The sequence below is a fragment of the Corticium candelabrum genome, chromosome 9 (genome assembly GCF_963422355.1).
Source record: "Corticium candelabrum chromosome 9, ooCorCand1.1, whole genome shotgun sequence".
NCBI classification, from domain to species: domain Eukaryota; kingdom Metazoa; phylum Porifera; class Homoscleromorpha; order Homosclerophorida; family Plakinidae; genus Corticium; species Corticium candelabrum.
In genome coordinates this window covers 1,852,051-1,874,922 of record NC_085093.1, presented here as the reverse complement: position 1 = coordinate 1,874,922, position 22,872 = coordinate 1,852,051, and the positions used below count along the sequence as shown (strand labels likewise).

The 22,872-nt window shown below is 43.6% G+C and overlaps 2 protein-coding genes across 2 annotated transcripts; both read left to right on the top strand.

The window, feature by feature from the left end:
- Positions 1-812: 812 nt before the first annotated feature.
- LOC134185035 (uncharacterized) lies at positions 813-2,327 on the top strand. The gene is made up of 4 exons (XM_062652815.1): positions 813-947; positions 1,036-1,316; positions 1,947-2,049; positions 2,117-2,327. The coding sequence occupies exons 1-4, from the start codon at positions 894-896 to the stop codon at positions 2,168-2,170; spliced, it is 492 nt and encodes a 163-aa protein (XP_062508799.1). The 5' UTR covers positions 813-893; the 3' UTR covers positions 2,171-2,327.
- Positions 2,328-12,150: 9,823 nt separating this feature from the next.
- On the top strand, positions 12,151-14,612 carry LOC134184290 (uncharacterized). The gene is made up of 4 exons (XM_062651942.1): positions 12,151-12,311; positions 12,414-12,727; positions 14,196-14,298; positions 14,362-14,612. Exons 1-4 carry the CDS (start codon positions 12,258-12,260, stop codon positions 14,437-14,439), a joined length of 549 nt encoding a protein of 182 aa, XP_062507926.1. The 5' UTR covers positions 12,151-12,257; the 3' UTR covers positions 14,440-14,612.
- The last annotated feature ends 8,260 nt before the right edge of the window (positions 14,613-22,872 follow it).

Sequence of the window (22,872 nt, the reverse complement as noted above, 5' to 3'; positions counted from 1 at the left end):
TTGTACCAGAGTGGGCTCTAGAAGACTTCTGCTAATTACAATACGTTTGATTTTAATACATGTCAAAGAACATGGATATATAGAGCTAGATCATTCAAATTTGATGCTAGCATTGTTGTCCCGCGCGGGCTCGCGCTAGCAGCTGCGGGTAACTTTCTATTTACACTTAGTACGGAGAAAAAAATTGCTTCGGAGGCTATATTTTAATATTCATAATTTACGAAAATTGGACGGATGGAAAGATTAAATCTATTTGCAAAGTAAATGAATATTGAAGTGACAATTGGTCTTCAATCAATTTCTATTTTCAATATAATGGAATATTGTAAGAGCAAGCAACGCCAGTCAATTTTTAATTCGACATTCAATTTTCAATTTGTCTCAAAAATTAAAAATGGAATGGACGAATGGCCACGCAAATTCAAAATTTGATATTTAATTTTTAAATTAAATTGAATATTGAATTTAACATTAAAAATTGAACTAACGTGCTTGCAATTTCAATATTCCATTGCATTGAAAAAGGAAATTGGTTAAAAATTAAGTGTGTTTTCAATATTCGTTTTAATCAGTAAATAATTATAGTCCGTCGATCAATCAATTTTCAATTTTCAATAGAATTGAATATTGAAATTGCAAGCAACTCCTAGGCTATTTTCAATTTCTAATTCAATATTCAATTGTTGCCAAAAATTGAAAATGGAATGGACGAAATGGTCACGCACCATCTTGCATTTCGTAATCTGTTGCATGACACTGACCAATGGAAAGGCAGTCTTTTCATCATGCCGGCAACGCCTCTACATTAAGTTGGAGGATGAAAGTACGCACTCGTGTGAGCTTCTCTCACTCTAGACTTTGCCGCGCCACAGTTCAAGCAGAAATCGAGATCGATGGAGCCTAAGAAGTCCGCATTAGTTCGAATCGTTGTCCGAATTTTTGGTCTGGTGAGCGCTTACTACCAAACGGCCCAGGCCCCACAATTTGCGCAACTGCAAGTTTAAATTTGGTTGACTACCGTGTCGTTGTTGCTAGGTGTTCGGTGTAGTCGTTCTCGGTTGCATTGCAGACAAGCTCTACGTGTCACGAGCTTCCGGTTTCTCTAAAGTGTGCTATTTTAACAACAAAGATGCCGCTTGCGACTTTGGTATCGCTTGTGGCGCGCTGGCTCTCGTCCTAGCCATCATCTTCTGTGTTTTGGACCTCGTGACGGACGTCATGGGGAATGCAGAGCAAGCTCGTCGACCCGCAATCATTGCAGGCAGCGCGCTCGCCATCGTCATGGGAATCATGTGGCTTGCTTGTTTCGGTTACTTGTAAGTGGTCTTCGTATGTAAGCTGTTCGTGTTTGCCTAAAGGTATGGCACCTATCCACCGGCTGTAAATTAGAGAACCTGTGTAAGAGGTCACGCCTACTTCCGTTTGCATCAGTTCCACCCCTACGCGTGCATAGATTGCGATGTTTTTGACAACAGAAAGTTATGACGTTATCAAATATGTGATGTCAGCAAATACGTGACGTCATTTCCGGCTGAAAAAATTTCTAGTTAGAATTCTGGGTTTGTAATATGTCCAACTCTCTTTCTTGATGTGTATTCAGAATGTTTAGATCAAGTTTGATAGTTTGCACGATGAATGCTATAGAGATCTTTAGACAAGCAGAAAAGATTATAACACCAAACGTATAGCATCAATGTCTGATGAGTAAGAAGAGTATTGATGCACAGTGTAATGTGGTTATATAATAGAAATAATAATTAAGTCAAATGTATCAATTAATTAATATTTGCAAAAACTTTAGTTCAGAAAAGCAAAATAGAATACCAGTTACAAGTAGTACATGTACTGTACTGTACTAAACGCTGCAAACCAATCATTACTTCTAGACAGAACATGATAATACATATTGATGTATAAGAGCGATCTCATATTGTTGTGTGTTCTAGGACCAAACTGTGGGTCGATGTTGATGGCAATGACTTTGTGGATGAGATCAAGATTCCAGGTCAAGCTACCCTAGGTTTCAGCTTTCTGTCTATTCCTATATGGGTAAGGCCGACCAACATTTAATCTGTTAGGCAAAGGAATTTATGTCGTGACTGATTGTGGTGTGTAGTTTGCTGTTGCTATTTATGGATTTCTCGCTCTACGAGGTGATGCCACCTCCTGAATGAAGTTCAACTTGCAATGAAACAGACATCGCTGCTTTTGGCAACTTTTGCTGCTTTTACATGACTAGCTAGGCAACGAATCTTTTTTCTGCTTTTGCTACTTGTCTGCATGGTTTTGCTTGAGTTCGCGGGTGTAGCACATCTTTTTGCCTCAATATCAAGCTGTTCAATTAATTATTCAAGTTTTTGGCGTTTCTGTGCAGTCTAGATACCCAACAATTGATTAGACCAAATCAGATCCCGTATGCAGTTGTACTGAGGATATCCCATAGAAAACGGGCCCCACCCTTTCCTTTTTCTAGGCTTGTGAAGGCAGCAATGCGCAAAATTGCTAACGCGTACGTGTACGTGTGTTGTTAGTGTGTAAAATTTGCCGTTTCGTAGTCTTCTAGCGCATGGAATCAGCATGAAGTCGCATCACATTCGTCTCTAGTACAGTAGTTTTATAATTTTAGAGTTTAGAGACGCCGGCTGAATCTCTGGCATCTTCACTATGATCATTGTCTAAAAAATTAGTATCCAACGTATTTGTCTCTTGTTGTATGCTAAACAAACGTTTCTGATTGCAGACGATTCACGATGCTAGGTTCGCTTCCGGTTGGAAGAGTTTACTCTCTGTTGTTTGCAGCGTATACCTAGATACTCTAAACGAGATCAAATCTTTGCGCCGATTTGGCGGCTCTATGTATATGGTTGTTAGACCCACACAAGTTTTTAGTAATGGCTTTGTCCGTTTCACTGCAGATCCGTCAAACTGTCTAGCAAATTCGATCTCTAGAGGATCAAACTTGAAAGGAAAGTCTGTTGCATGGTTTATCTAGAGGTTAGAGTAAACAGAGCTCTACTGGAGACACACAAATGATTTCTACAACAACATTGCATCTGCATGGGGTACGCCAGAGGGCTTCCTAGCTATAGCTAGCTCACTCCCCAATCCATTTGGCTCTAGTAACTTTGGAACAGACTTTAGCTATCAAGCATCTGTAGATATTTTACGTGAAAGTGCATTGACTGGAATACTATCCACGACGATACACGTCGAAATTGGTTTTGCGGCTGTTTCGACTCTCTAGCTACACCTCAAAAGGGGACCCATTTACTAAAATTTGTCAGCGGCCTTACTTGACTTTGATCACTGTAGTTGAGCATGCCAAGGAGTCCTGACAACGTGCGACTACGAGATGACGGCAAGTTCAGTTTCTATCCGGGACTATAACTATAGTGATAAACCAATTTTCTGGTTTCTGGGTTGTACAAGACTAATTTTGACTTCCGCGTAAGGCGCTCATGCAAATTCACGACTGATCGTATAAATTTGATTTGATTAATTAAATAATAGACCATACAAGGTCTAAGGTTCGATTTAACTGTCACGTGACAGTATCGTGCGTGGCCGCTGACAACACAGTTGTGATATTTTTACTATTATTATTATTGGCGCGGAATTGCCCTAGATGGAAGGTATAAAGGAAAGAACTCACCGGCTATATGCTGCATGTATCTATAGACGCCGAGTTTGGAGCATCAGTGACCACTTCCGACTCTAGTCGCCTTTATTAATTAACTTAATAAGATAAGCTAATTTAATTATTGTAAAAATAATGAAACACTCTAATTTCCTTACAGTAACAAATGAAAGGGTAATAGATTTCTATGTCACATCCCATTCGAAGCTCTCCTAAGATATATATACCTAGGCACGTGAAGTCATCACCATTCTACTGCAGCTCGGTTCAATCGTTGTTTCTTAGCTCATCAGCCCAATGCAGCCCCGTCAGTCTGCCTTTGTTTGAATTGTCCTCCGGATTATTGGTTTGGTAAGTGCACTTTCTTGACGCATCCATCCATCTTCGCATGTCTGCTAATAGATCCTGGAAATGACAGTCTATAGAGAGTAGAGAGACCAACATACAAACTGTGCAACCGCATGATTGGTACCTACTATACCTACTGCAAGTGTTGTCTAGAATTAGAAAAGTGGGAGAGTAGGCACTTCAATTGGTTTTGTGGAGTTCAAAAACGCAGCCTTGATGCAATCACACAAGAACACGAGTGAAAAAAAATCTTCAAAACTAAAGTACATTCGAACAATAGGTGCAGTGTGGGAATTGTGTGTGTGGACTTCGTCAGTTTGGGCTGTCTAGTGGGAAACATAGGAAATTGAATTAGCGTAAGTACTTCAATGACGTCTGCTAAACACAATGTAAACACTCATTACAAGCTTGTGATGGCATTCTAGAACAGCTCCAGAAATACTACTGACAAAAGTAGGTGCGGATGTCTTCTAAAGCTCTGAATTGAGTTCGCTTGTGACTCTGGAGACGTCATTGAGAACTAATTGGCTGTCTAATGTTTCTAAGGAATGCAATTTAGGTGATTACATCTACTCTCTAGCTAGAATAGGATAGACCATGTCCGACAGGGGTGGAGTCTGCATATGTAATATTCCGGAAGCTGCTTGTTCCAACGTATTTGAGCATCATTCTGCACCAGTGCCTCCACCTCCTCACGTGCATTCCGAAGGTATCGTTTCCATGTTTGTAAGTGCCCGGGATACCAAGATCTGGTAATTTTCCCACACAGCACCTATTGTTTGAATGGACTTTAGATTCTTTGTAGTAGATAAAATATCTTATACATAATACGTGAACGCTCGGGAACGCCCACTTCCGTCTGTCTGTCCACATGTCTGTAACGCGCCGATCGACACGACGCTGGTCTCCGATCGTCGTGAAACGCTGCGGAAGGGTCGAAACAAGCCCGTAGGCTGGGGGTGCATTGGGTGCACGTGCACCCTCCCCGGACCCGTTCACGGAAGAAGTCCGGGCTAGTAAGCAAAAGAACTCCGAGGGATGTGTTGGAACTTCAAAGTACGTGACAGATATTTGGCTATCCTGTCTGCTCCCTGGTAACGTGGAAAAGTGTGTGTTCGTCACAGTGACACTAGATGGAACGGTCTCAGGAAAAAGATAGAAAAAGGAGGCAAGCAGCGACTACGTGTCAACGGCTGGACGGTTTTCTAGTTCCGAAGAGAGCACGTGATCAACTTGTGACTCCTGATCCAGATTTTACACAGCTGGTTGCAGTAGACGATTAACTAACACCAACTTCCAGTGAGTGCTGTAGTGGTAGTGTAGAAGGAGTAGTATCGTCCTCCACCGCCACGTATGTCGAGCCTTGCGCAACACATGCTGTGAAGTTCACGACAACGAGGCTCAGCGTGCAGGCGTCGCAGGCGGCAATCAGCAATGCCATCATGCTAATACTTCTGATCATGATTTAGTGGATGATATTGGCAAATTGTTTTTCAAAGCCAAGTCTCCTGTTGATTTCTGCAAGTCCATGCAGGCTCTGAGTGCTACGGAGAAGTACAACCTACTGACAAATCACAAAAAGCCTCGTGCCGATCAAGTTTTTCCTCCGACATGTATTCGTGGCCGCAACCGAGCTTTTCGTCTTGTTTGGCTATCAGAACACCCGTGGATGGTTTACAGCGAGCAAGTGGATGGTGTCTTTTGCATTGCTTGTGGAATTTTCGTTGCTAAAGTGTCCAAGGGGAAGTTTGTATGCAAGCCTTTTCGTGATTGGAACAAGAAAGGAGAAAAAGCAAAGGACCACGAGCAGTGCTTATACCATCATCAAGCCATTGGGCGAGCTGATAACTTCAAGCGAACCTTGGAGAATCCAGATACTACCATTACTGCACAGTCGGACACCCACGGGCGGCCAATGTCGCGCGTAATCGTGCTGTCCTGAAGTCCATTTCTTCTGCTGCGTTGTACTGCGCCAGACAGTGTATTGCTTTACGTGGAGACGCAGAGAGTGTGAAATCACCTGGAAATCCAGGTAATTTTCTTTCTTTGCTGAGGCTTCTGTCAGTGCACGATGAAGAGTTAAGAGGGCACATGGAAATTCCTGCAATACGATGTGGAGCTTATCTTTCTCCTCAAACACAAAATGAGCTGATTAAAGTCATGGGAAACCACATCCTCTTACAGGGAATAATAGGTGATTTGACAGCTGCGCCCTTTTACGCCATCCTTGCTGAAGAGGTAACTTCGCATAACGTTGAGCATTTTGCCATCTGCGCCAGGTTTGTTGACAGAAGTACTAAAGAGGTCAGAGAAAAGTTTTTAACGTTTTTGAAGTTGGACAGAATTACTGGGGAGCGGATTGCAGATGGTATCTTTGGCTTTCTGGAAGAGAATAACATACGACTTGCTACTATGCGTGGTCAGGGCTACGACGGCGGAAGCAACATGTCTTCAGATCGAGTGGGTGTCTAGGCCAGGATTAGACATAAAGCTCCTTTAGCCACCTACGTACACTGCAGTGGCCACTGCCTTAACCTTGTAATAAGCAAGTCATGTGCTCTTCCTGAAGTACGTAATGTAATCGATTGCGTTAAAAAAATGCAGCCGTTTCTTTCTCAATAGTCCAAAGAGAAGTGGTGTTCTAGAGATGATCATCAACCACAATGAGGTCAATGCAGAGAGGAGGAAACCACTGATCGATCTGTGCAAGACGCGATGGGCTGAGCGGCATTCTGCTTATCAGCACTTCTACCAAGGGTACGTATTTGTGGTTGAAGCTTTAGAGATGATAGCTTTCCGCTATCACTTGGAAAAATATGGGGCTACGTATGCTGACTGGGACTATGCCGTCCGCAATGAAGCACAGCAGATTCTGGCCAGTGTTACTTCCTTTCAGTTTGGTTTTGTGTTTGTGACGATATATCAGTACTTATCACACCTTTCGGGCATTACGGTGAAGCTGCAGAGCAAAGCTGTTGATATCGTGAAAGCGCATAACGTGATATCTGAAATCGTGAGGACCTACGACAGCGAGCGCGTAAACGTTGAAAGCAGCTTTTCTCAAATCTACAAAGTTAGTTCAGACATGGCAAAAAAGGTTGGAAGTACAATTGCAATGCCTCGCATTGCAGCAAGGCAACAAAATCGCAGCAATATTTTAGCTGCTTCTGTTCAAGAGTATTTCCAGAGAAATGTTGCAATTCCCTTTCTTAATCATATTATTATTATTAGCATCAACCGGCAGTTCTCAAAGTCGGCAGTCACAGCCATTTTCCTACTTCTTGGTCTTTTACCAAGTATCATATGTTTGCAAGATGTCAACCTGGAGGAGGCGCTGATCAAGTACAGAGATGATCTGCCATCGCCTGAATTGATGGACGCGGAACTCAGGCACTGGAGGAACAGGTATATGGCGATGCTCTCTGAGAAGAGACCGTGCTCACTAGCAAAAGCCATTAAAGAATGTGACGCCACTGACTTCCCAAACATCTCAGTTCTTTTGACCATCGCCTGTATCATAACTGTCACCTCGACGTGTGAATGTGAAAGAAGCGCCAGTGCTTTACGACGCCTAAACAACTATATGCGTGCATCCATGGTTAAGGACAGATTGTCTCACTTTGCTCTCCTTTACATCCATTACGATGTACCAAGAGATATTGACAACGTAGTCGATTATTATGCTCGCCTTCACCCTCGCAGACTCGAACTTGACTCAGTACTGTTACACTAATGTTTTCTGCTAACTCTAAGTCTTACATATACAATTATGAAAATACAGATACGTATTATTAGACAATGCCCGCGCAATTTCAAATACAATTATGTGAGCCAAGTATACAACACAATTTTAACCATGTTTCCAAAGTGATGAATCCACAATAAAACTTTAGCGCAGTGCGATTACATTTAATTGACATACAGCTAACCAAAAAACGTAGACTTTGTTGGCAAATTCACCCCCCAGTCCTGCGACCAGCCTACGGGCCTGCGAGATCGTCCGTCGGAGATGAACGGTCGAGTCGGATTTCGCCCGGACTGACTCTGACGGCCAGAAACGAGACTTTGGCAGTCTGCGATGGAGTTTGTTTGTTCAATTGGCCCTCCTCTCCTCTCTCCCCTCTCCTCTCTCCCCTCTCCCCTCTCCCCTCTCCCCTCCCCTCTCCCCTCCCCTCCCCTCCCCCCTCTCCCCTCCCCTCTCCCCTCCCCTTCCCTCCCTCCTCTCCCCTCTCCCCTCCCCTCTCCCCTCCCCTCTCCCCTCCCCTCTCCCCTCCCCTCTCCCCTCCCCTCTCCCCTCCCCTCTCCCCTCCCCTCCCCTCTCCCCTCCCCTCTCTCTCCCCTCCCCTCCTCCTCTCCCCTCCTCCTCTCCCCTCCCCTCTCCCCTCCCCTCTCCCCTCCCCTCTCCCCTCCCCTCTCCCCTCCCCTCTCCCCTCCCCTCTCCCCTCCCCTCCCCTCTCCCCTCCCCTCTCTCTCCCCTCCCCTCCTCCTCTCCCCTCCTCCTCTCCCCTCCCCTCTCCCCTCCCCTCTCCCCTCCCCTCTCCCCTCCCCTCTCCCCTCCCCTCTCCCCTCCCTTCTCCCCTCCCCTCTCCCCTCCCCTCTCCCCTCCCTTCTCCCCTCCCCTCTCCCCTTCCTTCTCCCCTCCCCTCTCCCCTCCCCTCTACTCTCCCCTCCCCTCTCCCCTCCCCTCCCCCTCTCCCCTTCCCCTCCCCCTCTCCCTCCTCTTCCCCTCCTCTCTTCCCCTCTCCTCTCTCCCTCTCTCCCCACTCCTCCTCTCCCCACTCCCCCTCTCCCCCTCTCCCCCTCTCCCCATTTCCCCCTCTCTCCCACGCAACTTGTCGCCTTCTGGTGTTGGCCGACGGACTACTGTAAACGTGGAAATTTTCGCGTGATGAAAATTTTCGCTATTTTCGCGGTTGAAGTTTTTCCCGCAAAAATTTATGAAGACGTGGCCCATTCCTCACGTGACATCCCGTGCAAAGTCCCGTATAAGGGATACTGTTCACTAGTATCAAACTTTACACTGATAGTACTGTATACTGTAGAAGTACTACTGTACTAGCTAGTAACACAACACAATTGAATCAAACTGCACTGCTGTTAGTACTCTACTCAAACTACTGAATCAAGATGATGTCTGCACCCTTCATAGTTCCATTTGCTAAGCCATTTCCATTGAGAGCAAAATCAAGAAACTCAGCCATGTGCACAATACCAACGTCATCTAATAAAGCTACAGCTATGGAGGAACCAAGCTTCATACCACTGCCATGATGAGAGTGGCTGCCAAACACAGCAAGACACAACTTGCGAGGATCGAATGCAATTGCGACTGAAAAGTGACTTGGCATTACAAGTACACCAGTATGGACTGTGCCTGCTCCAACAGCTGTCTCTGATAGTCAGCAGATCTTGTTTGAACTGGTCGTAATCCTACACGCCAAAATGTCCTCCTCCTGGCAATTGTCACGTTCATATCCGAACAGGCACTCTCTATCGCACCGTAAACGGACAAAAAGCCTCTACACCCAGCACTATCATAACACTTGTTGCCTTCTTCGATACATGCAACGAAAGCTCTGATTGTCTGTTGTGATGGTTCTACAGTACCACTATCGGGTACTTGCACACAATCTAGGATAATCTGGGTAGCTACACAAATAGATATAACCGTGCAAGCATTGCTGCCATTTCGCCCGTTCAACCTTGACTAGCAGAATTGTGATGGTAATACATAAGAAATAACTGACTTGAAGTATTCTACAATCAATGCAACAGAGGCATCATTGCAAAGGTCATCTGTACACTGGTCATAGGACTTTACTTTTTTGGACTGCGAAGGAGTAGTAACAGACACTGAGTGTTTTGTTGAAGCAATACAAGAAAGGGGCAAAGGCATGCATAGACCAGCCTGAGAAAACCCACTTCTGATGAGCCTAGGACGCTCAGATATTGCCTTATAAGCGTGTACAATCCAGCCAGCATGCAAATTCTTAATAGATGACAATCTGAGGTTTACAGTAATGTCACACATAGAAGTACCCCTGCCTAGCTGTTGTCTGACCTGATCGCCATACCAGTTTTGAAATGACTGCCGTAAGTCTTCTTTAAATGACTTATTGACAGTCAAATCCAATAGCTGCAAGTTATCTGTGTAGCACGCTGGCACATACAACACAGAAATGTACCTGGCATCTAGGAATTTTCGTACAGCGTCTGTTCTATGGTCTTTTTAAACATCAACAATCAACAAGCCATGGTGCTTCTCGGGCAGTCCTAATTCCTGTCTTTTCAGGACAAAGCATGGGTCGACCACTTTCTCTAGGTATTCTAAAATGGTGCTTTCTGTTGACCAATGGGAAGCAGTATGAGTTATGTTCCAAGAATCAGGAAAGTCATATCTGGCATGACAACGATTAGTGGTACCTTGGTAAATCACTTGACTGGGTAGGGTTTCACCTAACATGTTGACTGCAAGCAATACCGTAATTTCTCGTTTATCATCCAAACCTGCAATAGCAACCTGACAGGACCCTTTCTTTTCCATAGTCCAGTTACCAGAAGCGACCATGAGGACTCCAGTTTGGTCCCAGTTCACAACCATATCTGCTGGGATTTGATGCTTACTCACTACATCTAGAAACTTAAAAAAAATTTGTTTTATCTCAGGAAGGTCACCAGATTTCTTTTTGGCAGCCTTGGTTCCCTTCCGTTTGGTAAAATCCATCCTGTCTAGCATACAACGAGCCCAGTTCTTCGTTGGAATAAAAGAACCTCCAAACTCACTCAGCATGTCCTTTCTTTCGTGGGCGATGATCCCACGAGCAGCTGCTATCACTATGGGTACACTGACCACACCGCCTGCTTCTCGAAGTTTCAAAATGTCATTCCGTATCATGTGATCCAATGTATCACCAATCAACAACGGACGTCCACCTTTCTGTCTTGGAAGAGAGACAAGTGGAACTTCACCTGATTGTTGCTTAATCTTCTGGAGGTATTCTTTCTGCATCGAACTAACCGTACTTTCGTTCACTGGATGGCTCAGTACACTACTGAAGTGTCTGGCTGCTCGTGCAACTCCATGATCGTTTGCATAACGAGCGATGCTCAATCGTTCCGAGGCACTGTACACATAGTACTCACTCTCTCTTTTTCGCCTGCGGTCAGCCCTCGTAGGGGACCTTCTTGAAGCGACACAATCATTTGCAGCCTTTACTGTCGTAGAAGGTAGACCAGGAACGTCAGTAGGTTGCGGAAGACACGGTCTTCTCTCTACGTACAGGTGGACCACGTGATGCATAGAACCACGTGACATGCATCAAACCGCGAAAATTTAAACACGCGAAAATTTCCACGTTTACAGTATGTCTGGAGTGTGTAAGATGCATAACGCTCGGGAACGCCCACTTCCGTCTGTCCACGTGACTGTAATGGGCCGATCGATACGACGCCGGTCTCCAATCGTCGTGAAACGCGACGACCCGGTCGAGTTCAGCCGTCGGAGACGAACGGTCGAGTCGGATTTCGGCCAGAAACGAGACATTGGCGTTCTGAAATGAGATGAGACGGAGTTTGTTTGCTCACTCAATTAACTGAGTATGCGGATGTGACGTGCGCTCGCCAGCCACTGTACGCCATCCTCTAATTACCAGAGTGCAAGATGCGCCGGCTCACCGGGCCGCTTTTGCGTGCGTGCGTGCGAGCGTGCGTGCATGCGTGCGAGCGTGCTGCGTGTGTCACGGAAGGTGCGTCTTCTTTGCAGAAGTGGCGTACAACGATAGATTGCCACCGCCCAGATTGCCACTAGTAGTTATACAATCCTTTTCGCATGCAGTCTCCCCAGTCCCATACAGTTGTGCAGTAGCTGCATGCGGTGATCTGCGGTAACCTCATGTTGATGCAGTCTCATATTGCAATCTCATATTGCAGTCTCATCGCATCGTCTCATCGCATCGTCTCATTGCATAATCTCTTCGCCTAATCTCATTGTCTAATTTTGACACAAATGGCACGCCCTAGTACGCGTATTTACCCGATGTCGATCATCAGCATTCGAGGTCATACGTACGATCGCAGAGTACGTGGACGGTTCACCTGGACAGCTAGGCGGCGAGGATGTGGTTGCATTGTCGAGTGAAATCTAATTTTCTACAGGAACCAATGAGAGAGAATCTGAGACCTCGTCGTCGATATCAATCTAGCTATCCAAGCATTGACGTGCACACATCTAGACTGCAAGTCGAGTCGGTTGATTAGTCAACAGTCGAAATCGATGGAGCCTCGCAAGTCTGCTTCAATTCGGATTGGCCTTCGCCTTTTTGGTCTCGTAAGTGTTCCGTCGCATCGCTAAATCCATGTCTGCATGCATGGTGATGAGCGTCGACGGTCTGCTAGCTAGCTGACTGACACGTGTTCGGTTGTTCTGTAGATGGCTGGTGCAGTTGTTATCGGTTGCATTGCTGGCAAGCTACTATCTGATGACTTTACAGCCAAGAAAGTTTGCCTATTCCACTTGGAGGACATTGTGACAACTCTGGAATTCAAGAAGACCGGTTGTGAACTTGGCATAGCTAGTGGCGCAGCGGCCGTGTTGCTAGCCGTCGTTTTCTGTGTGCTTGACTACATGGTGGATAATCAAGCAGGAACCGAAGAGTCAACTCGCAATCGTCGATCTGTTATCATAGTAGGCAGCGTGCTGGCCATCATTATGGCACTCGTCTGGGCTTCTTGCTTTGGTTACTTGTAAGTCGTATAGCCTATAGCTAGTCGTGCACTCTTTGTTCGGTCTCACTTTGGATCCGAAAATGAAAGCACCTGCGTGCGTGTGTGCGTGTGTGTGTGTGTGTGTGTGTGTGTGTGTGTGTGTGTGTGTGTGTGTGTGTGTGAGTGTTATTGCAATAACTTTTCATTTGCAACACAATTAAGTCTATGAAAAAAGCTCTAGCCAACCAGCCAACTTTCTAACAGCAGATTTTCCTTGTCTTTTCTACTCAACAAAACACTGCATGGAACGCTGGAATGCAACTATGCATTAGAGGTAATTGGCGGCATCCGCTCTCATGGGTGTGTTAGACTGTGGTGGCTGGAGGCTAGGAACCAATCCGGAAGAGCTGACGGGCTGTATAGCTAAAGATAGCAGCTTCTGCCAAACATCTGTCTGCATGTGTGGTCTAACGGGATAGCTGCATGTATCTATAAATTGAGCCAATATTAGAAGGCCTGTCCACACTGGCAACTGGATCGCGATCACACTTGCAACTCGATCGCGATCCGTCCGATCCACATCGCAAGGTGGATTCGATCGCGATCGGTTGAATCCAATTAGAAATAGTAGGCGTTACCTTCACGTACTCTACGCTTGTAGTCGGAACATCTAGCACTCCTCACTCGTCTTTGTTCTCGCTCACCTTACGTCGCCGTAGCAACGCTTTCTACAAGCAAAGAAACCACACATACACATCAGTCACGTGATAGCGAAATGAGGCGGAAGTATCGTTTTCAAAGTGCAGCGTGGACGCTCGCTATCGCGATCCATTCTGGTCTAGTGTGGACAGGCCTAAACAAGCTGGGTGGCGGTTTTACATTTCATCATTGAGGATAAAATTAGTATTTTGAGAGAACATACAGTGTAGACTTTCTATCACACTACAACAAATAATTAATTATTGTGGTTACTTGTTATGACATTTGGCACATTCTAGAAAAAGAATCATGTCAAGTGCATATTAGAGTGTAAAGAGTAAGGCATACTTGAAAAAACTTTACTTCAAAAAAGTAAAATAAAATCTAAAAATAAATAAATTAATTAATTAAACACATTAACAATAAACAGTTATTGTATACTGTACACGTGTACAACACGTAAACCGAAGCACAATAAGATACACGGTGACAGGAGTGGAAAGGAACAGAAGAACGTTCTAATTAAATGCAAATCTTCATAATAATAATAATAATAATAACAGTGCACGCAGGTATTGCACGGTGGCAGGACATTATTCCAGGTCATCACAACCTGCAGCGCTTACAGAAAACAGTGCTTCTGGGATGTACTCGGATCCTTCATAAAGTCATGTCTTCTTTCTAGGCAGCCGTGATGGTCTAAGTACTTCTGAAGCAGGGTTTGCTTCCAGTACTTGTAATAGACTTTACAAACCAAACTGATCTGGTTGAGCACGACATAATAGTAATACGTTTTGTGTGCTTTTAGGACTAAACTCTGGATTGATTCCAAAGGCTATGATTGGAAGGATGAGTACAAGATTCCAGGGGAAGTAACCCTAGCTTTCAGTTGTCTGTCTACTATCACATGGGTGAGACCAGCCAATGTCAAATAACAAAAAAGAATGTATGCCATCAAAGATCGTCATCTCTAGATTATTGTTGCCGTTCTTGGCTTTACGGGTCTAGGATTGAACGAGGTCCCCAGGCACCATCGACTCATTACAAGCTGAACGTGCAAGAAACAGAAACTGCTGCATGCTTTTCGCAACTCGCTCGTTTATTAGTGCGCTTGCTCCTTGTTTTGCGTTAGTCATGCTGGTGGAGAACACTTTTAGCCTCAATGTTATGCTAGTGAATTGCTGTAAGTCGGCCGGACTATATTGTCAAAGTTGCAAATATCTCATTATTGATGCACACAACAGATGATGTAAATACTACTAGCTCCTCCTCGTTTGCTGGGTCACTCACATAGTTCATATCAACAGGTACATCACTATCAACATCATGAGCAGTAGTAGTCTCAGTCACTCAGAAGAAACCCCATGCCTAAGCATGCAATAGTAACCGGACACATTGTCTAGAAACCGTTTATTCAGTAAGGTTTTTTTCTATTTCATTCCCCTGTGCATCTCTAGTTAAGAGGATCTAGGAGTGGCTGTGGCATCATGGGCAGGGCACGTGTTTGATCTTTGGAACGCTAGGCTAAAAGGTTTGCTTGTGGTTGTGCCCTCTTGTATCTACTGCCACGTCCTGTTTCTCACTTTCAGACTTGTACGTGCAGTCAGACACTACACGTTGACAGCAGTAATTGGTCTGGCCTAACGTGCGCTAGTGAGCGTAGTCGTTTAACTCGCGCTAAAAAGTAATTAGTAATTATAAATGATTGGACTCGGATAAAAATAGAATTAGAATTTGGAAAGACGATGCTTAGTTAATTAATTACAACTAAAATGTTAAAAACAATTACTGGGTAATAATTGCCAAATATATATTATTTATTTAATTAGCTCGTCCTTGCACCGGAAGTGGATGTGATTCATGATCAGCGTCTGGCGAATGTGAGGCTTGTGCTGAGAGTTCTTCTCGTAGCGATTCAGGATATGGCAGCATAGTTTACAGAACTTGTCTGGATGTATGAGGATGTTGTCATGATCAACGTCAATCTTGAATGCTTGTTGAAGTCTTTGTGCATGTGATGGGAGTAGATGAGCACTGCATGACGGGAGTCTCTTCCAAATCTCAATTCACATATTCTGCACAATTGCTTCAGGCTAACTAAATGCACAGACATGCTGCTAAAACATAGACTTGAGCCAGTCTCTCCCCGCCTTCGTCATTCCCCGGATTCTCAATGTGTACCCTCAGTTATGTAGTAAGCGCGCTACTAGAAATAGACCATTGACGCGGGTACAGTACCTGACGAGAACGCGGGAATTTCAGATTACAGTACGCACGCTAGCATCTGTTCGCGCCAGGACTGTTTGACTGAGTGGGAGAGACTGCTTGAATACGTTGAAGTGCTAGGTAGGCGTGGAAGTCCTTGCTGTACTACCACCAGACTGTAAATATACTGGAATCGAAATTTAGAGGAATGTGGAGACAGACTAGACAGGAAGAGTGAGCGTCATTCGATGCAGAGGTCAACGACTACAGTCCGTAACAGAAAGCATTTATTGTGAGTGCCTTAGCTTCTGGAGTAGCTAACGTTTGCTACTATCAGGCTGAGCTACAGAAAATACTTTGATTTTATTAATTAATGTATTAATTAATAAAAATTGACTAGAATACCCATTTCATATACCAACAGTATTGCATAGAATTGCATATGTGTCAAATCATAATCAACTATTTATTGCTCTAAGAAGGATAACACAATGACTAACTAAACAAACAGCACAGAGAACACACAAAGTCATGTCCAAACCATTGGAGAAATGTATTGCTACAGATTGTCTGACAACTGTTCTTGCAACAGCTTCAAATGTACTGAGACGACATGACAGAGAACAGCTCAGATGGCTACTAAGCTGTGCTCTGTCAAGAGTCGAAAGTCTCCATAACCAATGCATTGAAAAGTCTCCTCAAGTAGCCACTTGGTGCTCACATCAATTAAATATCCACTTCTTATCTCCTGCATTAGTTGTGTCACCAGCCTTTGTTGCAGACACGTTGACATGTGCAGATGAAATAAATTCCTGACAAAGTGTGGAAATCCAAGTTCCTGTTGATATCAGTTGGCCAAAGTCTCCCCTGATTTCTTGTCATCCAACTCCAGGTTACAGTTTTACTTTCATCACATGCCATTGCCTGCAAGTACAAAAGATTCCTCAAATCAGATTATTAAAAACCAATAATTGTGTTACAAACACAAACTAAATCTGACTATAATTAATTAATTAGTTCTTAGAGTGCTTATAATTAATTGCTTACAATTGTAACACTGCAGTTTGGACTTGATTAATAAAATGTATAGAAATTGAGATGAACTGTAGTTACATAAAGCCCATAATTAATTAACTCACTCCATATATTCTGTTGAGTCCAAACAAGCTGAACACAATAATTCCATTGTACGTGGACAGGACTATCAAATGCGTACATACACATGCACACGCGCGCGCGTGCACACACACACACACACACACACACACTGAGAGACAGACAGACAGACAGACACGGACACAGACATAAACACAGACATAGACACAGACCACATACATGAGAGTGCATGCCACATGCCACACAAGCATGTCATCCAGAGGAAGGAATCTCATTCTCATCATAGGTTGCTGGTGATTCTACAAATGAAGAGACAGTCCCAACTCATGACCTGCAGAAGTTAGACACGAGATGTCGTGAGTGCTCCAAAATATTCAAGACTAGACAAACATTGAACCTCCACCGTAGAGAGACACACAACGCAGAGTATGAGAAGGCTGTGTGGCGCCACTGTTTCATTGAAGGCTGCAGTCAAAAGTTTATCGAAGTGAAATCTCTATCACAACACCTGGACTTTCATCACAAGATTGACATGGGTACTGTGTACTACATTTGTTCTTATCCACTCAATCTAACTACTGCAATCATAACTTTTAATTAATAAGGTATTTGGGAACTAGAATTTTCTAGCATGAAGGAGTTTGAGTCCTGGAAGGAAGCGGAAGAGACAGCAACTTTCACCTACTTTAGAACTGAGAGAGGAGCAACAGTTCGTAAGACCCAGAAGGACAACACTGGGTCTGACAGCAGCGTGTGTGCAGCCAAAAACCCAGGTACATCTGTGGTGAACTTTCTATCAAGTGTAATCTGCACAATATCTATATCTGTGTATTTATCTATATCTATATATTTCTATAGCTATCTATAGGTATATGTATCTATCTATCTATCTATCTATCTATCATGTATGTATGTATGTATGTATGTATGTGATGTACATGTACAGTGTATTTATCTAGCTGAGAAGCAGTTTGTCTACTATGTCTGCTGCCGAAGCTACAAACCGACTGTGAGGGACAGTACAACATCAGAACAAAGAAGAGATACAAAAAGCAAGCGAATGGAACGTCCCTGTCTTGCAAGGATGAATGTAAGCATTGAAACTGAAGGGACTGTGAAGGTGTGGCACGTTAGTCGCCATACTGGTCACAATCCAAGTCTACAAGAGAGCCATTTTCTCCCTCTCCCGGCCTCATGTAAGGACAAAATGATTCAGAAATTGACAATGGGAGTGACAATTAAACAAGTTCTTGAAGGTAAGACAAACAATGTGTTTGTTGCTCACTTTGATGCATCCTTGAAATGAATGTGTCAATTGTGTTGGCCTATTTTTACCTTGAATGCAATTGTCTCCTTGATGCTTCTCACTTCCTGTAATGGCTTCCTTTGCTTTACAAACAATTTAAATTGGGAACCAGGATTTTCAGTTCAAACTTACTAATTACAGGTAGGTAGTGTAGCTATTGTTGTTGACTGTGGTTGTTGGTATATAGACTTCAGGCAGGAGCTAGCTAGCAGAGAGAACAGAGATGAATTTGACAATCTTGCTCGGCGAGATCACTTTGTTACAAGACAGGATGTACGAAACTGTCAGAGGAATTCAATCGACTTTGCCAAGTTTGGTCACACAAGTGATGCAGAGTCTGTCCAATCTCTTGTGCAGAAATTACAGCAGGAGAAATACAATCCAGTTCTTCTGTACAAGGAATGGGGCATAAAAAATGACATTGTACCAGATCTCCCAGCAGAATCCTTCCTTTTGTGTATTCAAACAAAGCACCAGAAGGAATTGTTTCAGAAGTATGCCATGAACGTTCTGTGCATGGATTCGACACATGGCACAAACCATTATGACTTCAAGCTTATCACAGTGATGGTTGCTGATCAGTTTGGGCTAGGTGCTCATTGCCAGTGATGCGTGGCTTTTGCACGGGATTGACTTAACTTAAATAAACAAATAACATATTTCCCTATGCCATGTAGGAAGAACGGTTGGTTGGTGCATTTGTAGCAAAGAGGAAAAGCAATATGTGCAGTACTTTTTACAAGCCATCAAGGACGCTGCCCCAACTACAACTGTCAAAACAGTCATGACTGACGATGGTAAGAAAGAAGATAATTTACTGGCACCAATGCAAAATAAACATCTAGAAATCAAATGTTTACTGAACAATCATTCACGTTCTGAAGTGGTACCGTATCTTCTCACAAATGTGGATTGATTGATCAATTATCCACAGATAACACTGGATGGTTTGCAGCAAGATCTGTCTTTGGTGATATCATAAAGCACCTCCTCTGCCATTGACACGTTGATAGGTATGACCAGGAAGGGCAGTTGATCACACCACATATTGTTTTCTCTCTTCAGATCACTTAAACGAAACATATTTTCCAAAGTGAAAACCAAGTCAGATCAAGTCAGCATTTATCAGTCACTGTACTTGTTGATGCACCATACAGACAAAGATATGTTCCATCAATATCTGGAGTCATTTGTTAATGCATGGATACCCAAAGGAACCATCATTCATCCAATATTTCAAAACTTTCTATGCCAGTAGACCAGGTAAATACATGTATTTAGTATAGCGCTGCTGTGAACATGGTGCTCTGATTTTTATATGGTTTCAGAGAAATTGGCCATGTCATATCAAAATTTCAGTCATGCTGATACTGATACCAACATGTTCGTTGAAAGGTGTGGTTAGTTAGGAATTCTCATGTATAACCTGTTATGTCCGATCCTGGACCTGATAGCTACAAATATGATATAAATCTGTTGACAGCTTTCATAACAAGTTAAAACGAAATCCATCCTACCTGAGGGGAATGGCAAATCGAAGAGTGGACCAATTAATTACCACACTGCTGAAGATGGAGGCAGACCAGTTTATGGATGTCCAGAAAAAGGGATTGTGGCCTACCAGAGGTGCCACTCAAAAGAAACAGACAACATCACATCAGAACGGACTACTAATCCCTGATCATCACATTACAGAGGTACATTGTATATTAAACTACTAAGTTAAGGTAACACATATTAATTACCTATTGCATGAAAGAAATCCATGTGAGGGAAGTCTATGCATGCAATATATAAGAGCAGAGAGGATGAGCTGTAGCAGCAATATTAATACCTATATAAAACTGGTTATTCCATGGTTATTCTATGTCATCACTAGGTACCTGACAGTGCCAACACATGGCAACTACAGTCTCAAACAGAGACAGGGACTCTTTACACAGTGAAAGAAGTTATTTCCATCTGTCCACATTCTACCTGTTCTGCTGTTTCCTTTGATGCACAAGAATGTCAACCACTTTGCGCCACTGCTACCATTGCACCTGCTTTGGATTTCAGACTGGTCATCTGTGTAAGCACATACACAAGATACGATCACACTTGTAAGCAACTCACAAAAGCAAAGAGACACAGCCAGTTGTAGAACAGACTGAGAGTATGGTAATTGAGCAAACTGAAACAAAGGCTGCAGTAAACATTCCAGCAAAAGCAATGGACACTCCAGGCAAGTCCAGTGGCATGTTCATTTCGAATCACACCCCATTTGTGTACATTCTATAATTCTCATGATGTTAAATTGTCTTAGATTGTGTGCACCTTGAAAGAATTGCATCCATTGCCAAGAACATTGCCATCCAAGCAGAAAGAGCCATCGAAACACTGCATGTACCACAGATACTGGCCCTGGTCAAGAATTACTATCGAGACTGAAGCGAAACGGTACTGATGCCGCTGAGCTGAAAACAACACATCGAATACCACCAGGAAAGAAAGCCCAACAGCAGCTCCACTTCAAGAGGCTAACCAGAAAAAGAAAAAAAATCAAAAGGGATTCTAAGGTAACGACAAGTCTCAAGTTAGTCCAAAGGAGTCGTGATGCATTCTGTTCTACATCAGAGCACCAGACAAGAATGAAGCAAAACGCGTCAAAGAAAGTCTGAAGAAACATAGTGATGAGGTACGATGCACTTTGGGTCTTGTCTGTGCTCTAGCGAAGTCCTATTACAACTTCTGACTAAGATTACACATAAGACCTTCACATACTATATGACATCGAGCTAGTTAGCTGCATAGAAAAGCAGGCCAGTCTTCATTGTTAGGAGACGATACTCCACTGAATCACCTTAGATGATTAATAGCTGCATCTGGCTGGGTACAGGCATACACATTGGGACAGACTAGATACTGCATCCAGGCATCACAATGGTGGGCCATGGAAGGCCGATGCATTCAAAGTTGCATTTCATGTAATTATTGGATTCGGTAGATTTCAGTAGAAAACAGTAGATTTGTTTCAAGATTCGGTAGATTTCAGTAGAAAACAGTAGATTTGTTGCTTCGGGCTATCTGTTTATGTGTACTTTCAGCGTCAAAGTATACAGATATACCTATACATGCATATAACAAATATTTATAAATAGCCACTTGCAACTTGCAACGCAACTAGACTCGAGCCAGTCTCTCCCACCCCTGCCATTCCCTGGATGTCTTGTCGAAGTGCGGACGAGACATCGAGGGGAAGGAACGGTAAGGGTGGGGAAGTAGGGGTGGGAAAAGGTAGGGGCGGGAAAAGGTAGGGGCAGGGAAAGGTAGGGGCGGGGAGAGGTAGGGGCGGGGAATGGTAGAGGAAGTAGGGGCAGGGAACGGTAGGGGCAGGGAACGGTAGGGGCTGGGAGAAACTGGCTCGAGTCTACAATGCAACCACAGAGTACTAATTGTCTTTTTAGGAGTAAATCCGTGAACTTTTTCCAGTAATCCAGTTTTTGTACATGTAAGGAGCATCCTTTGCATAGATGCAGTATGCTGTCAACCCCTGCCAGCATGCAGGCATTTCAGGGAACTCTATCAATTCAATCAGGGGCCCTTGAAGAGTCAGTGGTTGGGGGCGGCAGCAACTCGATCATGCTGTCTATGAGGATCTGATGGATCACTAGGCAACCTATTTCAGTTAGCCTGCTTGCCATGGAACTACAGTACTGATTCGAAAAAAGGCTGATAGGCCACAAAATAGGCCGGGCTGGTTTCAAGGTTTCAAAGCAAGTAGTAAGTTGTATAAGTGATAGTAGCAGCCCAGGAGATGTGTATCATCCTGACTTCATGATGGGGCAACCGGATTACTTTGACATATCCGTTCAAAACCCCTGCAGTTGTTAACTCATATACATATATATGTAACATTGACTTTTTAAAATACATTTAAAACTACTCGTCCCTTGCCACAGTTAACAAATCCCAAATGTCATACTCAGTGTAAAATTGCAAACTAGTGCATATATATATATATATATATATATATATATATATATATATATATATATATATATATATTAGCCAGAGCAGTAAACCTAGATGCCAGAAGTATGCAGGTCACACAAAAACATACACTCATCTTGTATTCAACCAAGAACACTGAAACAACCAAGAACACGTCATTCCAACGTAATTTAGCCATTCTAACTTATTGAAACTTACAAGTAGCTACGAAGACCACAGTTTTACGGGGAAAATTTACTTTAAGAAGTGATGTCTTCCTGGCTGTTTTTGATGGTACCAGTCTCGTCGTTTCAGTTAGCTATCACAACAAATCACTCCCACGTGTGCACTGCTGTCTGAAAATGTAGCGTACGTTGGAGTCATGCCCATGAAGCGCACGCTACAAGTCCACAGATCAAAAGTCCATGTAGCGCGCGCTACAAGTCCATAGCGCCATTTAACGATATTCTTCTAGATACAATATACTCCACGTGATTGCTTTCAGTATTATAGTAACCACTAGAATAGGAACCTAGATACTCAAACAACCTATGTCGTTCCTCTCTTCCAGCTAGAAAGTCACTAGAAACTTTTCTAGATTTACGTTCCTAGAATAATTGTCATTGATAAATATATTACACATACCCAGAAGTAGTTGACTGGTAAAAGTACATTTTGTGAGTTACTTCACCACCTGCTTAGAACTTCATAGGCTTTGCATAGCCTCGTCCCCAGACTCTCTCGCGCTAGTTTTGTCCGGTGCCCGTATGACAATTCCAGACCTGGAATTCTCATACGGGCACCGGACAAGACTAGCGCAAGAGAGTCTGGGGACGAGGCTAGGCTTTGCAGGAGTTTTAGACTATACGGTTTGCTCACTGACTTC

What these genes read in the sequence shown, in the direction of transcription:
- LOC134185035 (XM_062652815.1), top strand. Translation starts at nt 894, where the DNA reads ATGGAGCCTAAGAAGTCCGCATTAGTTCGAATCGTTGTCCGAATTTTT. An exon ending in TTGTCCGAATTTTTGGTCTG is followed by an intron (nt 948 to 1,035) that starts GTGAGCGCTTAC and finishes CGTTGTTGCTAG; the next exon opens with GTGTTCGGTGTAGTCGTTCT. An exon ending in CTTGCTTGTTTCGGTTACTT is followed by an intron (nt 1,317 to 1,946) that starts GTAAGTGGTCTT and finishes TGTGTGTTCTAG; the next exon opens with GACCAAACTGTGGGTCGATG.
- LOC134184290 (XM_062651942.1), top strand. Translation starts at nt 12,258, where the DNA reads ATGGAGCCTCGCAAGTCTGCTTCAATTCGGATTGGCCTTCGCCTTTTT. An exon ending in GCTTCTTGCTTTGGTTACTT is followed by an intron (nt 12,728 to 14,195) that starts GTAAGTCGTATA and finishes GTGTGCTTTTAG; the next exon opens with GACTAAACTCTGGATTGATT. An exon ending in GTCTGTCTACTATCACATGG is followed by an intron (nt 14,299 to 14,361) that starts GTGAGACCAGCC and finishes CGTCATCTCTAG; the next exon opens with ATTATTGTTGCCGTTCTTGG.